Source organism: Stegodyphus dumicola, chromosome 1, assembly GCF_044657685.1.
Source record: "Stegodyphus dumicola isolate Sdum_Otavi_A_Nest chromosome 1, ASM4465768v1".
In the NCBI taxonomy this organism is placed as follows: Eukaryota; Metazoa; Arthropoda; class Arachnida; order Araneae; family Eresidae; genus Stegodyphus; species Stegodyphus dumicola.
The window spans coordinates 51,609,338-51,625,498 of NC_140768.1; the positions used below are offsets into that span (position 1 = coordinate 51,609,338).

At 33.1% G+C, this 16,161-nt stretch overlaps 1 protein-coding gene across 2 annotated transcripts in view; it reads left to right on the forward strand.

Annotated features, from left to right (window-relative positions):
* Positions 1–9,536, forward strand: part of LOC118191060 (lipopolysaccharide-induced tumor necrosis factor-alpha factor-like) — a 34,434-nt gene extending 24,898 nt beyond the window's left edge. For both annotated transcript variants that reach the window (XM_035361854.2, XM_035361855.2), the window contains one exon: positions 8,923–9,536. In XM_035361854.2, coding sequence (XP_035217745.1) covers positions 8,923–9,031 — 109 coding nt within the window. In that variant the 3' untranslated portion in view covers positions 9,032–9,536. The remainder of the gene's footprint in view (positions 1–8,922) is intronic.
* Positions 9,537–16,161: the final 6,625 nt, after the last annotated feature.

Here is a 16,161-nt window from a genome sequence, read left to right on the forward strand (position 1 = left end):
ATATTTACATCTTATCGCGTCAAAACCCATTGAACTTAATGGTAAATGACCCAATGTTTTGGTCACCACGTAGGGATCGCCGGTGCTTCAGAGCAGGGTACGGAAGAAACCTGTTTAGGGCTACTCCATCTTACTTCCTACCTCCATGGTTTCAATGTTCATTAAACAAAAAGTGGTATTACTGCAAAAAATGGATAGAGGTATATCCATCTCAAAATTATGCGAGGAATTAAAATTAGCATTGGAAAGTCAACTGCATACGACATAAGAAAACAGAAAAAAGAACTTTTTGAATTTTTTGTAGATTCTGACACCCGACTCGCAACAAATAAAAGAAAAATTACTAGATTTGCTAAAAGTAAAGATCATGACAAAGTGATAATTCAATGAGTCAGACAGAGTCGCAGGGAGGACGTGCAATTGACGGGTCCAATGCTAAAAGCTCAAGCCAATATATATGAAGAAATGCACTTAAAAAGCTGAGTGCATATATTTGGCAGATTGGTTAAACAATTTTAATATCACCCGGTATGATGCAATTAAGATTTTCAGATAAAAAAAAAAAAAGCTTTAGCTGACACTGAAGATGCTGAACTATTTGCAGATGAATTCATTGAACTCATTAATAATTAAAACTTATCTCCAGAACAAATTTACAATGCTGATGAAACTGGTCTTTTCTGGCAATATGTACTGCAAAATACCGTGACAACCTCTATAGAAAAGGCTCTAACTTGTGTCAAAGATTCCAAAGTGAGACTAGCAATTTTAGCATGCACAAATGCTGCAGGAACACATAAGTGTAAACTTTTCACAATTGAAAAAAGTACACAACCTTTAGCATATAAAGTAGTAAAAAGTTTCCCGTGATATATCTGGCAAATAAAAGAACACGGATAACACAAGTTTTAATGAATGATTGGTTTGAAAAATCATTTCATACCTGAGGCTCGGCAGAATTGATTTGGTTTGCCTGATAATGCAAAAATTGTCTTGATTGTAGACAACTGTTAGGCTCATACTGCACCTAAAGTTTTAGTAATGTATCCTTCCACCAAATTAAAATCATTTAGCCTATGAATATCAGAATAGTTGTGCTCTGAAATGTAAATATAAAGTAGAATTTTTAAAATCCATCTTAAATTTCTTTAATAATGACAAGACTATTCAAGAATTTTTGAAATATGCTTTGTGGAGCATCGTGAGATCGTGAAAGGATATGTCTCCAGATATTTTAAAAAGTGCTTGGCATAATTTATGGCTAGCTAGCATATTTCACGTTGAAGTTGATGAATATGATAGCTGCAAATGTAAATGTTTTCAGATATCACAAACCAAAGGTTAAATTTCCCAATTAATGGATTTTTTAAAGAAATGTGGAGAAGCAGTAATAAATGAAGGTTATATAACAGAAGTTTTCATTGCAATGACAATGTCCCAGTTATCAATCAATTAACGAATGGTAAAATCTGTAGTATGGTTCTAGATTCAGAAAATACCACTACTGATTTATGTAGAATTTGACTTAATTCACAGCATGAGAGCACGAAGTAATATTTAAATGGTTTATTTAATAGGAAGAAATAAAAGTAATTAAGAAAAGTATATAAAGATGAAGTTAACGGTATGCAGGATTAACATAATGATGTAAAGGCATAACATCGAAAGCACAATCTAAGTTCATAAACTCTTGAAGACGTGTGAGCCGTCTGCTCACGTCTGCCCTCCACTCTCGACCAGGTCTCAGCGCTGTCTGGGATGATTCTTACTGCGCTGGGTGATGCTATACTGATGACGTCATAACGGGCAATTCTACTTCAGCATTGGACGTTGTGATTTCCCACAGCTTCGGCCAGCCTGAAGAGGCATCGTCCTCAATGTCTGTTGAATAGACATCACCATCATGTACCTGCAAAGATAATAAAAAAACAAAAAAGAAAAAAAAGAGTATCAGGTCCTTAGGCTTTGAGCTGGTACAAACATCAAATCAATTTGACCATGGCTTCATATGGTCAGCCGCAGTAGATGTCAAATTTGGTCCTTCATGGCATCCTCCTTTCTCGACTTCATATCTGTCATTTGATCGAACAGCTATGATTTTATATGGTCCATGAAATTTAGGTCGTAGTTTCAAACCAGTCCCATATTGAGTTATTTGAATGGCTACCAAGTCACCAATCTTGTATAGTTTCGGTTTCTTACGTTTCTTGTTGAATTGTTTACGATTCTCTCCTTGAATCCTCAAAATGTTGTTTTTCGCTTTTTCTCTCATTTCATCACGTTCTTGCATCAATTGTTTTAGATATTCTTCATTCAATATCTCACTAATTCTCAAATCTTCTTTATTCTTCATTTTCGTGCCTATGAGAAGCTCAAACGGTGAATATTTCGTACTTCTCGTAGCCGTACTGTTGATTATTCTCTGAACATCTGGAACATACTTAAACCATTTCGTTGAATCTTCATGTGATAATTTTGACAAAACAGGAATCAAAATTCTATGAATTCGCTCAATTTGTCCGTTACCTCTTCGAATACCGGTAGTAATTTTGACATGTTCTATTCCTTCTTCAGTACAATAAGCTGAAAATTCTTTTGATGTAAAGGCACTACCTCGATCTGAAATGATTCTGGCTGGATTTCCAAATACAGTCTGTTGTTGCTTCAATTTTGAAATAACTTCTTGTGTAGTTGGTGATTTCACTGGATAGAACCAAGTAAATTTCGTAAAAGCGTCGACAACAGTTAGAATGTGTTGGTATCTCTTGTTCGTCGATGGAAGAGGTCTAATAAAGTCGATATGATACGTACTCAAAGGAACGTTTTCTTTCGGTACAGGATGAAGAAATCCTTCTGCTTTTCCTTGCTTCTTGTTGTACAGTATACATTCTATACAGTTAGCAATTACTTTTTCAACTTTGCATTTCAGTCTGGGAACATAGAATTCTTGCTCTACAGCATTCACAGTTTTATCTACAGCAAAGTGACCTTTTTTATGTACCTTCTGTATGATTTCATTCTGTAGGGATTCTGGCACTACTAGAAGATCTTTACCATTTTCAAATTTGTACGAAATATCATTTCTCACGAAGAATCCATTTTCTTCTCCCTTCTCAACTAAATTCTTTATCAATTTCACATGTTCATCTTCATTCTGTTGTTGTGCTAACCGAATCTTCTCAGTTACATCGGATGTGTATGATGTTAAAATTAAAGCATTTCTACTTAGAGCATCAGCATGTTTCATTTGACTTCCTGAACGATGTACAATTTCGTAATCGAATTCTTCAATAAACATTGCCCATCTCGCAATTTTAGGAGTTAAATCTTTCTTATCTAAAGTTTTCTGAAAAGCGCTACAATCAGTTACAATTTTGAATTTAGTCCCTAACAAATAGTTTCGAAATTTCTTCAGAGCTTCTATTACTGCAAGGGCTTCTAATTCGTAACTACAGAGTTTCTCTTGCTGCGGTGAAGTCTTCTTACTCATATACTGGATTGGGTGATAATTACCATCATCAGACAATTGGAGTAATACCGCACCAAAGCCTTGACTACTAGCATCAGTATGAAGTTCTAATGGATATCCTTGCCTAAATATGTGTAGAACAGGTGCCTGAGAGAGAATTTCTTTTAGTCTGCAAAAAGCTTCCTGTTGTTCGGAATCGAACTTAAAAACCAATACCTTTTCTAAGCAAGTCGCTAAGAGGTTTAGCTATTTTAGCATACTGAGGAATGAATTTACGAAAATATCCCGTTAGTCCTAAAAAGCTTTGTAGTTGTTTACAGTTACGCGGTTGTGGAAAGTTTCGAACAGCAACAGTTTTGGAAGGCGATGGTCGAATAGTTCCGTTTTCAATTACATGTCCCAAAAATTCAATTTTACGTTTTAAGAATTGGCACTTTTTGAAATTTATTTGTAATCCATACTCCGAAGCAGTTTTGAATACTCTTTCTAATTTGTCTAAACATTCAACTTCATCATTAGCCGGTATGACTATATCATTCATATAAATAATTAGTACACCTTCATTTAACAAGTCACGAAATACTGAATAAATATATCTTTGAAAAACATTTGGACTAATACATAAACCAAAAGGAGCTTTAAGAAATTCGTAGATACCATTATGTGTTACAAATGCGGTGTATTTGGTGCAATTTTCGTCTATGTCTACGTGGAAAAAGCCATTTTTCAAATCTAGTGTCATGAAGACTTTTGACTGTTCTAAGCGATCAAGTACTTCCGGAATTAAAGGCAGTGGAAATTTGTCTTTAATAATCTTCTTATTCAATTTCCGATAATCTATACATAAACGTTTCGAATTATTACGCTTGTTACACAAAACAATAGGCGCCGAATAATTAGAATTGCTAGGCTTTATTATGCCCTCTTTTAACCATTCCTTAATTTGATCGTCAACAACTTTTTGTTCCGCGAAAGACATGTATCTTCTATTTTGACAGACAGGAATATCATCGCATAAATTTATTTGCATCTTGAAGTCAGATTGTCTATTTTTCCGAGGCTGGTACGAATTAATTAAATTACACAGTCTTTCTTTATGTTCTGCATTTGAAATATGCGATAAATCAATCTCGTTGACAGAAATAGCATTCACCATGTGTGAAAGGTAATTAAACGTCGATCCACTTCCGCTTTCGGGACTTTTGTTTACATTAACAGAGACGCCAGACGATTGCGAAGGATCATAAACATTCTTCAATGAGACAGCAATATTCAAATTTCCCATAACGCAACGAACATTAGAATTTCGAGATGACTCAGCAGTTATCAAGTTTACATTACTTTTATTCCGATGAGAAATTATTTGAAGGCCATTCTCGGTAAAAGAGAAGTTAAACTGATTCAGTACATCCAAATCTAATACAATTTGATTACATAATGACTTAACAACATAAATTTTCGTACGAAGTGAAAAACTATCAATTGAAATATCAGAAATGAAAAAGCTGATGGGGTACGTTTGCTTTGATTCAATTCCGTTTAATGTGATATCGCTACAATTTAAATTAGGAGAACCAATCTGCTTGTGTAACTCTACGCTGCATATCGTTACATCTGCACCAGTGTCAACCAAACTATCAACTAAATGATTATTTATTTCTACAGTCTTCATAATTCTATCCTTGTCACAAATTCGTTGAATTAAAGCTGCTTGTTTCTCGGAGGTCTGATCTGGACAGTCCGTTGAATAATGCCCGAACTTCTTACATTTAATACATTTTACACCCTTTGATTTGTTTACACAATGCTTAGAATAATGCCCAAATTCCTGGCAATTAAAACATTTGACCTTATTAACGTTAGATTGATTTCGGTTTGATGACGAAAGCTTACTTCTATCTTTAACTTGAATGTCTACTTTCGGTTTAGTATTTTTAAACTTATCATTGTCCGATCTCATTTTATCATAAATTTTAAGCCTTTGTTTAAATTCAGATATTGTTTCGCAACCATATAATATAGTTTTCCTAACCACAGAATCGGGAATACCATCAATAACATATTTAATTAATGAAGCATCTTCAATGTTACCTCGCGAACACATTTCTTTCATTCTCAAAAAATACTCATCTAAAGATTCATTAGGCATCAATTTACGTTTACATAACATTTCATGCAACTCAGCAGAATTAAAAGCTTTACCATATTCAGATTTCAAAAGCTTTTTTAACTTACACCAATCATTAACTTTAGGTTCACTCTGAATAAATAGTTTCACTTTACCTTTTAATGATCTTTTAGCAAAAACTAATTTATGCAAATCACTCAATTTCAAAGAGTTTATAACATCTTCAAATTCATCAATCCATTTATCAACATTTTCATATGCATTACCAGAAAAAGGATTAACAATACTTTCAATATCAGAAAAACTAAGATGAGGTTTAAAATGATCTTGAATTGGGAGCTGCATACTGTTATTTACTTGAGACTCATTAAAACCAGGATTGTCTCTTTGATTATCATCAAGCATTACTTCAGAAATTTTATTAATAGTTTCATCTTCAATATCACTATTTTCTTCATGCAAAATATTTTCAAATAATACAGATAAATCACATAGGAAAGAGACAATTCGGATTACGACTTCCGTTTTTGAACCCTCTGAATTTATGCACAATACATTGCAAACTTTAATTAACTCATTCAAAGTAAAACTATTCTGCACTGTATCTATTTTCTTATTATATTCTTCAGAATCTGGTTTAAATACAAAGCCAGAAAATTCACGTAATCTTTTCCGGTTATTTCGATCTCCATCAGTATTAAAAATAAGCTTATGCAAACTTTTGATTTCAGAACTTTTACTGTTCTTTAAAGCTGCTTCCAATTCTGGAATTTCTACTAACTTCATATTGGAAAGAAAGTTTTGTACTCACCCGACAGATGATCGTCGTCAATTGGGTAATCCACACTTTATACGAGTAATCCAATAAATCGAATAACTTTCACTCAGTAGTTCAAAGGACAGTTCTACTACTCGCACATTTTGGAATTCGAGGCCGCACGGTTGGTCGCCATTTTTTTTTTTTTTGTAGAATTTGACTTAATTCACAGCATGAGAGCACGAAGTAATATTTAAATGGTTTATTTAATAGGAAGAAATAAAAGTAATTAAGAAAAGTATATAAAGATGAAGTTAACGGTATGCAGGATTAACATAATGATGTAAAGGCATAACATCGAAAGCACAATCTAAGTTCATAAACTCTTGAAGACGTGTGAGCTGTCTGCTCACGTCTGCCCTCCACTCTCGACCAGGTCTCGGCGCTGTCTGGGATGATTCTTACTGCGATGGGTGATGCTATACTGATGACGTCATAACGGGCAATTCTACTTCAGCATTGGACGTTGTGATTTCCCACATTTATGTGTTTTACTAATTAAAGGTGTACTGCTCTGTAATGTTCTAGCATATTTCTTCAAAAATTCTATCAAGTCATTGAAGTTTGGTATTTTGTCTTTTTTTAATTGATGCTCCCGCCACAACTTTGTCGAAACATCAAGCTTTTGCAAAATAATATACATCAACAAAGTATCACTAAAATTAACTATCTTTTGATCTAATATTTCCAATGAGCGAGTTATTTCATTTATATTATCTACTAAATTTAATGTCAAGGGTGCAAATTCCTTTTGTATTTGTGAAACATTAAGAATTCTTTTATTATAAGCAAATATCTGTTCTCTTTTGTTAGAAAATCTCTCTACTACTCAATTCCAAGCAATACTGAAATTTTGATCAGCTATGGGAATTGACTGAATAATGCGATAAGCATTATTTTTCAAAGAACACTTTAAATATTGTAATTTTTGAGCTCCAGAAAGATTTGGATTGTTGTGAACACTAGCATTAAATAAATCTTTAAATGTTATCCATTCTGTTAAATTTCCACTAAATATGGGTAAAGATAATTTTGGTAACTTTAAACTTTGATTCAGGTACGACAGGTTTGTCGCCATTTGCATATACAACCTTGTCCATCTTTAACTTACGAATAATTCTTAAGTGAACCTCCTCAATTTTCTCTAAGATTGACTATTCTTCCTCAACAAAAGTGTCTATATTATCATCATCGCAATTTGTATAAATTTCTCTAAACAGAGATTTGAAATCTTCTCTAAAGATTTTACATTTTTCTAAGCTTAATTCAGCTTCACCAAGTTATCATAATCTATTTTCTCGATGAATTTCATTAACTTTGTTTTCAAAACTCTAAAACTCTATTCTTTTTTTTTTTTTTTTTCCCTGTATCTGACATTTTGAAAATATTCTAAATTTTCGATTTTACTAATACTTTAATCACAATAAAGTAGCAATAAAGAAATGTCAAATGCAATTAAAATTCGTTAACGTTTTCACTCACCTCATACACTGTATCCATTGCGTAACTCTTAAGAATTCCAAACCGAAAGTGCATTATCAGCAACATCATGAAGACATAGAATTCTTATTCACAAGCATGCCTTTTTCTTGAACATCCGGCGTATTGCGGAACAAATATTATGTTTTGTAGCGGTATCTTAAATTTAAATTAATAAACATAAGAATACATCAATGCGAGTGGACTGTAGTTGAACTTTTATTTTTGCGATTTCAACTGTAGAACACAGCAAAAAAAGCAAAGCATGAAAGTTACAGTTAGCATTTACATGAATGCAAAAACAAAATGCGAACTGCGCATTGCGAAATAAGATCTCACAGACTGGCAGACGATTTGGTGGTTGAAACAAGTATTTTAATTTTTATCAGAAGCAAAAAAGAAATTTGATTGACATTTCTTTAACATCTTTTAATCAGAAAATATTTTATTGATTTTTAAATGAAGCATTTGAACTGGTAGTTACAAACTCAGACTATAAAAACTGTTATTAATGTTTGAAATTTCTTTCATTGTGTGTAAACATTTCTATTGTATTTAAAAACATGATTTGTTTTATTAACAGAGATCTTTGAACCTTATAGAAGCTAAAAATATCACTTCCTCCCAAATTAAAATTTATACAGTAACATAAAAGAGGGATTTAGAAATTACCCTCTCCCCCTTTTTTTAGTTAAAAGCAGTGGTTTCTCCCCTCCCCCCAGAAGAAAAGTACTTCCATCTTGCCCAAGCTAAATTATATCAAATCTAGGACTACATTTTCATTGCTTGGGAGCATCCTCAAAATAATGCTTTATTCTCATGAGAGGAAGTACTAATACATCTAAGATGATTTACTATCATGAGAAATTAGTTTTTATAAATGCACTGTAGCTTGTGCACTAGTGAATTATAAGAGTTCAAGATGAATTTTTTTTTTTTTTAAAGAGCTATTTATTTGATTTAAATTAGGTTTTTGTTTTGAACAAAGTTACTTTTATAATAATAATAAAATTTACATTAAATTTTTAGGTGTTGGTTGGGATGTTGCTTGATTCCTTGCTGTATACCAGAATGTCAAGATATAGAGCATCGTTGTCCAAACTGCAAAACACATTTGGGTACTTTCCGTCGCATATGAACAAATGTAATATTGAACATGTCACAGCTGGGTGATTTTTCACATTCTATTGCCTTAAAAAAATCATGCCTGTTAGTTTAAAAGTATTAGCTATTCATAGATGGATATTCCTTACTCTAAGAGAAAATATTTTATATATTATACAGCACTGTTTCTCAAAACCTTGTTCTTTTTCATGTGAGGAGAGATGGAAGGAAACAGTTTTAACAGTATTTTTCCACTTTTTGTCTGCACCATGCTGCTGTAAAGGTGTTTTGTATATTAAAATGTTTATCCAAATTATATCCAATGTTTATATTTCTTAGAATGTATCAATCTCTGCTGTTAGGAGCTTTCAGATTTGTTTCTGCTAAATCAGATTTTATATGTATATAGAGTAAGAAAATTCCATGTTTGTTTCATCTCCAAAATTTTGTTTGATTTTGTATCGTGTATGTTATTTAAACAGATTTATCAACTGTTGAAATGTAATAAGTGAAATGTAATAAAAATGATGAATTATTAATTTTTGACTGATTTAAAAATCTTGTTGTATGTGATTTTCAGATTTAAAAATTGTTTGCTGTAGCTATGAAATGGTCTTTATCCTGTGTTTACAAATCTTGAGTAAAATCTCCTATGCACATATCGGTTAAAGTGTATTAAGCATAAGGTTTGAGAAACATGAATGCAGTCTTTTGACAGTAGATGACGCTGACCATTGCACTGGATTTCTTGACATCAGAATTACAGGTTGTGCTGCCTTTGGCAGGTTTCTCGTGGAGGTGAAAATGGAATTTTTTGCCAAAGAGAGTTGAAGCTAATGATCCAGGTAATCATAGCAACACCACATTAGGATTTAAATAATATGACCCCTTAAGCTATGAACACCATCTAGAATACCGGAGAATGAAAAATGACTTTGTAAGGGGTCTATAGGCTTTTTTTAAAGCAGAACGGATATACATTCAGTGATCATCTTAGAAAATAGTACCATTCACTTGTGGAATGTTAAGCACTGTAATGAATTGATACTTTCTGTTTCTGCCTTCTGTGCATTTAGTAAATTTCATTTGCAATATTTAAAAACACTGATTCGTTTCTCAATAGAATTATAAACTCTAGGATAACAATTATTAATAATCAAAGCTCGCTCTTTTCTTTTTTTTTTTTTTTTTAAGCCCAAAGGGTGTTAGCCCAGATGGGCTATAAATTTTGTTTTGGCATTTTTTGCGTTGAAAACTTTAACCCTTTGGCGCGCTGTGGTCGCACTTTGAAACCACCAATTTTCAAATTTTTTTTCTCCTCTTCTTTCCAAAATTTTTGAGTGAAGATCAATTGATTACTGATCTTTTACCTCTACATAACACAAAATGACTGCAGAGTCATACATATTTAGGTCTTAGTACTTCAAATCGGATGCCTTTTAAAATTCGTTTTCAATGAAACAAAATAACTTTGTTTTATTTATATAAGCAACTTTAAATTTAAAAAGTTATTCATCGCACATCATGATTTCTATCATAAACAATAAAAAATAGCAATAATTAAGCTGCATATGTAAAGAAAACCCTCTATATGTATGGCATTTGCTTTGTGGTTTCAGGGCGCAACCACTGCAGCACACGATGCTCTAGTGGCTCTGCGGTCGCACCTTGAAACCACTGCTCTTTACAATGGCATTTTTTTTTGCTTCTCAGATAGGAATGTTTATTTTTACCTGCATATAGATTTCATTACTAAACAATACATGCACCTGCCTAGTAAAAAGGTCTTTCTTTTCCAGAGATTTTTCTCTGACCTCAGCCCACTTGCTCTCCAAGCTAGTATTGAGATTTCATAAATTATTTCCTGTGGTTTAAATTTAATGTAAATATTCTTTGCTATAATTAAAATTAGAAATTGCGTAAAGTTTTATTCAAATTTAAAATATTTTCTGAATATTTTGGGACGAAATACGAATAAAATAAATATGAATGGGAAATGAATGATCCGTACCAAAGCCAAAAAGACCAAGCCCCCCCCCCAATAACATAGAAAACCACAAATTTCAGGTGCCAAATGATAAACTAAATAACGCTGGACATAAAACAGTGAAATTTAGATCCAGGCAGTGTACATTTTGTAGCACAAGGAAGAAACCTTCATAGAAGATACATGTGTGAAAAACGTGTGGGTCTATGCATGTACCAAAATGACAAAACATCCTTTGAACAGTGTCACAAAAAAAAAAAAAAAAAAAAAAAAAAAAATTGAATTGTTCTTTGATATTTAAAAAAAAAAAAAAAAGTTTTTTTTAAAATCCTTATATTACTGAGTTTTTATCCATTTAGCCAAACGTCCTTATTATGTAGATACTTATATTTTCACTGCTATAGAAAAATTACATAAATGTTTATTTTTTAATTTTTCCTGATGATTTACTTTTTAAAATAATGTAAAAAAAAAAAAAATTGTATATACTACCTCAGTAAGTTTCAAAGTGCTGTGGTTTCACAGTGCGACCACCACCCACAGAACAATGGGCAAGAGTAGATTTTTTTTAAATTCATATATTTGTCTCTAGGATCATAATATTCAATTTCTAGAGTTTTTAGTTAAAAAAATTATAAAATTAATATCACGCTCGTCAAAGGGTTAAATGTTGGTTCACTTTTCAAATTGTTGCCATCGAATATTACCGCCTTGTGTTATACTTAAATTAAATAATGAACAATCTGCATAAATGCATATATGTTTCTTGCATTATGATAAAACAGTCGTACCTAGGGCCATCAAATTTTGAATAATGTAATCTTCCACCAAATATGGGCATCTGGAAGCCCTAATTTGAAATTTGTTTTATTATCGATTTTGTAACACTTCAACTAATTTTTTATTCACAAACTCAACAATTTTACAGTGAGCAATGGCAAAACTGTACAGATTGCGATATTGCTGTTAAATTGAATTTTATGGTTTAAGTGCAAAGAACATTTAATAAATAAAGGTAACGCACAAAAGTTTTAAAAAAATCCCTTTTTGCATGATGTAAAATCTTAAAGCTTTCAGATTTTTTTAATCACAACTAGAAGCATAGTAGTTGTGAAAAAATTTTTCAGCAGTATTACATTGTCTGATGAACTGTAATTTAGAACAAATAGCAAAATGTCACATTGCTGTTTCAATTTCTTTAGCAATAATAACGGAAATAAAACTTTGAAACACTTCTTTCTAACTGAGGATTTCTTACTTTTTAACACTTTGATGGTCCTCATTGAGCAGCTTTGTATTACAAATTTACATCTCACAGATATCGCTTTGGAAAGAAAGAATTGCTTAATCTCGCTACCCCCGAAGGTTTAATGCGCCGAAATCACAATTTAGTTGATATTCACAATTTTCAAGTTTTGAAGGAATAAAAATGGTATGAGAGTGCGTAGCTATTGAAATCTCGCAGTGATTTCTTTGGATACCTGATCTACAGAAAAATCTATTTTTCTTCTTAAACGAATTCTATATGGTAATTCAAAATCGTATTATTCTTTATTCATACAAATAATAGGATACAAAAAAAATATATAAAAAATAGATTTACAGGACTAACCTCCATCAAATATTATTTCACATGAAATTGGCACCTGCAGATTTTGTCGTACGAGGCGGACCAACCCCCTCTAGCTACGCTGCTGTATCTGACATCACATGAATTTAAGAGATGAAGATTAAATTTCTGTATGTTAATTATCCTTATTATCTGTATAAGAAATTAATGCAGGCCCTGTATAAGAAGAATGGGAACAAATTATCTGAATAAAAAAGTTTATCTGTAAATTATAAGACATGTGAATACATTGTAAATTTTAAGTTCTGATTTCTGAATTTCAGCTTTTTATTAGCACTTGGAAGTAGGTCTTATTATTTTTACTCAAATAGAAAAATTGAAGTTCAGTTTTTTTCAAAATAGCTAAGCCACAAGCTACAATACCTATGATAAGGAATTCGTTGACTAATTATCCATTAATATGCTGTACACATCAACTTATGCACCATAAAGAACATAAGTGGCATTGTTGCAAATCATGCATTGGCTTCAAAATTTTACAAATATTAAAACTAATTAACCATCAGCGGTACACAGTAATATTGCTGAAAACAGCTAGATCAACTCCAATTCATATTCCGGTGAATGAGCTGTGTCTAAGGAGTTTTTCGTGGTACCCCCATTTAAAACGTTTTGGGCGCCCACCAGCGGCCGAGCAGTAAAGACGCTGAGCACTGGTAGTTCGGTCCGAGGTTCGAATCCCGCGAACGGGCTGGCTGTATAGGCGTTTTCGTGGTTTTTCCCATGTGTAATGTGTATACGAGCCAGTTTCTCTTAGAAAGTCCTCCATGAAGGCATCCCTCCCTTTAAGCAGATAGCCTCTTTGCCATAATTGAATAACCCGTAAAACATTTTGGTATTTGGAACATAAAATAAAAATAGCGAATATTCTATTGTGGCTATCACTGAATACTGGTAGTTCGACCGGGGTTCGAATAGCAGCGAATGGCCTAGTTGCATGGGTGATTTTGTGATTTTCTACATGTATAGCATGGTACAAGCCATGTTTACTTAGAAAGTCCTCAACGAAAAAATCCCACCATTTAGGCAGATAGCCCTTGTGTGCTTTGCCCTAATTAAATAACCAAACCAATGATAACAGATACCAAATAAAAAAAAGTCTGTGCGTCGTATAAGATATTAAACTTTTATTATTTATTATTATTTAACATTATTATTAACAGCTTAAATCAAGATCTTGATCTCTTGTAATGGTTCTTTAACACTAGCAAAGCTTGGCTGTTTGAAAATAAATATAACTTAATGTGTCGTTATCTAACAGGTTCTTCGACTGCGAAATATTCGCCGAATTTTACGATTTATCTCTCGAAATGTTTTTAATTTTCAATTATGCCATCTTTCCTGCGATAAAATAACTATGCGAAGCTACTGGCTAGGATCTGTACCTAGGCAGTCACGGCCACGGGGGTATAAAATTTATGAACTTGGTGGTTCTGAAGTCCCTGGAAAAGGTCACTTATTGGCTGGCCTCGGAGTCTGGCACATCCTAGCGTGGCGTGGTTCTAGTAGTCCCGGGGGCAAGGGTAGCTGGGTAATGTCCCGCTGCGATGCGTAGCCCGAGCGACTGGCAGGTAGCAAATCTAACGACCAATGAATGCTGCCTGGGAATACCCCAGGTGGTGCACCAGCCCCTCTGAGGGGAGTTGGATCTGTAGTAGGGTAGATTAAGGGTCATGTGGAGCAGAGAAGCCCAAATTGTTGATGTTAATACTATGTGATGGACGAAATAATATTGAAATATTCAGCAAGAAGTGTCATATTGTAAAAACAATTGGAGACAAAATTTACTTTAACAAATCTTTATATAAAATAACACATTATCCCTGATATTTGAAGACTATTTTAAATCCTTTTTAGTTATGCTTAATTTCAACGCATTCAGTGAAGTGATCTAATATATAATGAGATTGTTCAGAAAATATAAATATAATTTGAACACATTCTTTTTCTATGATTGAGTTTTATAAATTACCCTGAAGTAAATAACAGTTCAGAAATCAAGATTTTATGTAGAATGGTTCAAAATTGGTAACTGAGGCAGTTTTAAAGATATCTTTAACGCTCTCTGAAAAAATATCGAATGATCTTAGCTGAATCATTCTTGCATCGTTCTTAGTTCTCGCATAACCCTTAGCTGAATATTTAGTAAAATTATTCGTCAAATAACTTATCATTTGAATTATATTTAGCAGAGAGCCAAACATTGCGCTTGAGAAATTTTTCGTTGAATCCACTGACTCGTTATTGTTTCCAGACTCTACAAATGGCTGTTGAAGGCATTCATTGGCTTGATTGACTATTGAAAGCATTCAATATTTTATCCTATATTGCTTGAGGCAGGAGGTATCTACATTCAAAACCTGTTCAACTCCGCAGGCGTGAAAAAGTTTGCCAAGTTTCCTACTTGGCAAAAGATGCAATGATATTACTGAAACATTTAGGTTTGCAAAGTATTTGAATATAATCGATGTATATGAACTGGGAAGGAATGAATTGTGTCATGGGGAATTTGTAAATGCTACAGAAGAATCAAATGTTTCCTCAAAATGAAAATTGGGTGTTTACGGAAAATGCCGTCGACCATTTTTGCCTATTGAAGAAAAGATGCCAAAAATGGAAAAGTCTTCAAACACGCTGGGTATGGTGTAACCTTGATTACATGTGCTAGTTATTATTCTTGAGTAAAGACTCCTTTTTCTTCCTCTATCACGCATTTTCGAAAAAATTAAAATTTCGGACCTGCCTACTACAGAAGGACATGCTGTTGAATATTTCCAAAGTTATGGAATCTTACCAGCCTAAAAAAAATGTGTTAATGGCCACGAAATGGCACTTTATTTAAAAACTGAGAAGCAATGGCGTTGCAATGTTTCTTTTACAGTATATCTCCTTAATAAAAAATAATGAAAAATTAAATATTGACAAATGATAATATAATAAATTTGAAAGAAAAATAAGAATAGAACGTTTTTTCTTGTATTTAGTAAATGGGTTTTTTGGGTTGCATAATTGGCATTACTTTTGCACGTCAGCCCTTGCATTATTCCAGTAGAAGTGCTCTCGAACTCTATGCAGTCTTCATTATCCTTAAGTGGCCTTCTTTTGGACTGCTATGTAGTTCTTGAAAGACGCTTAGGATCTTGGAAGTAACACCTGCCATCGGAATGTCTTTCTATTATCCGATTCGAACTTACTGTACAAGACGCCGTTTCGAATATGGAGTGAGTCCCAGAGAGCCCAATATTGTTTTCTCATAGTACTGTAGATCGAAATGGCCTGCCAGGTAGGTTTCCTGTTTGAAGACTCCATTAATTCAATTATGGGTTTAATGTTGCTGTCTTCTAACTAGTATTTCCCGACTTCTACGTCACTCCATGTGTCTGGATGAGACGATGTTGAATCTGTAACTTGACATGAGACCGGATTAAACAGCTCATATTTCCCTTCAGCCGTGGAATAATATCCCCATCTTTCTGAGCAGGACTCGTCTAGACAGGATGTCGGCGTTTCCATGTGATTGTCCCTTCTGATGACAGATAAAAGTTGT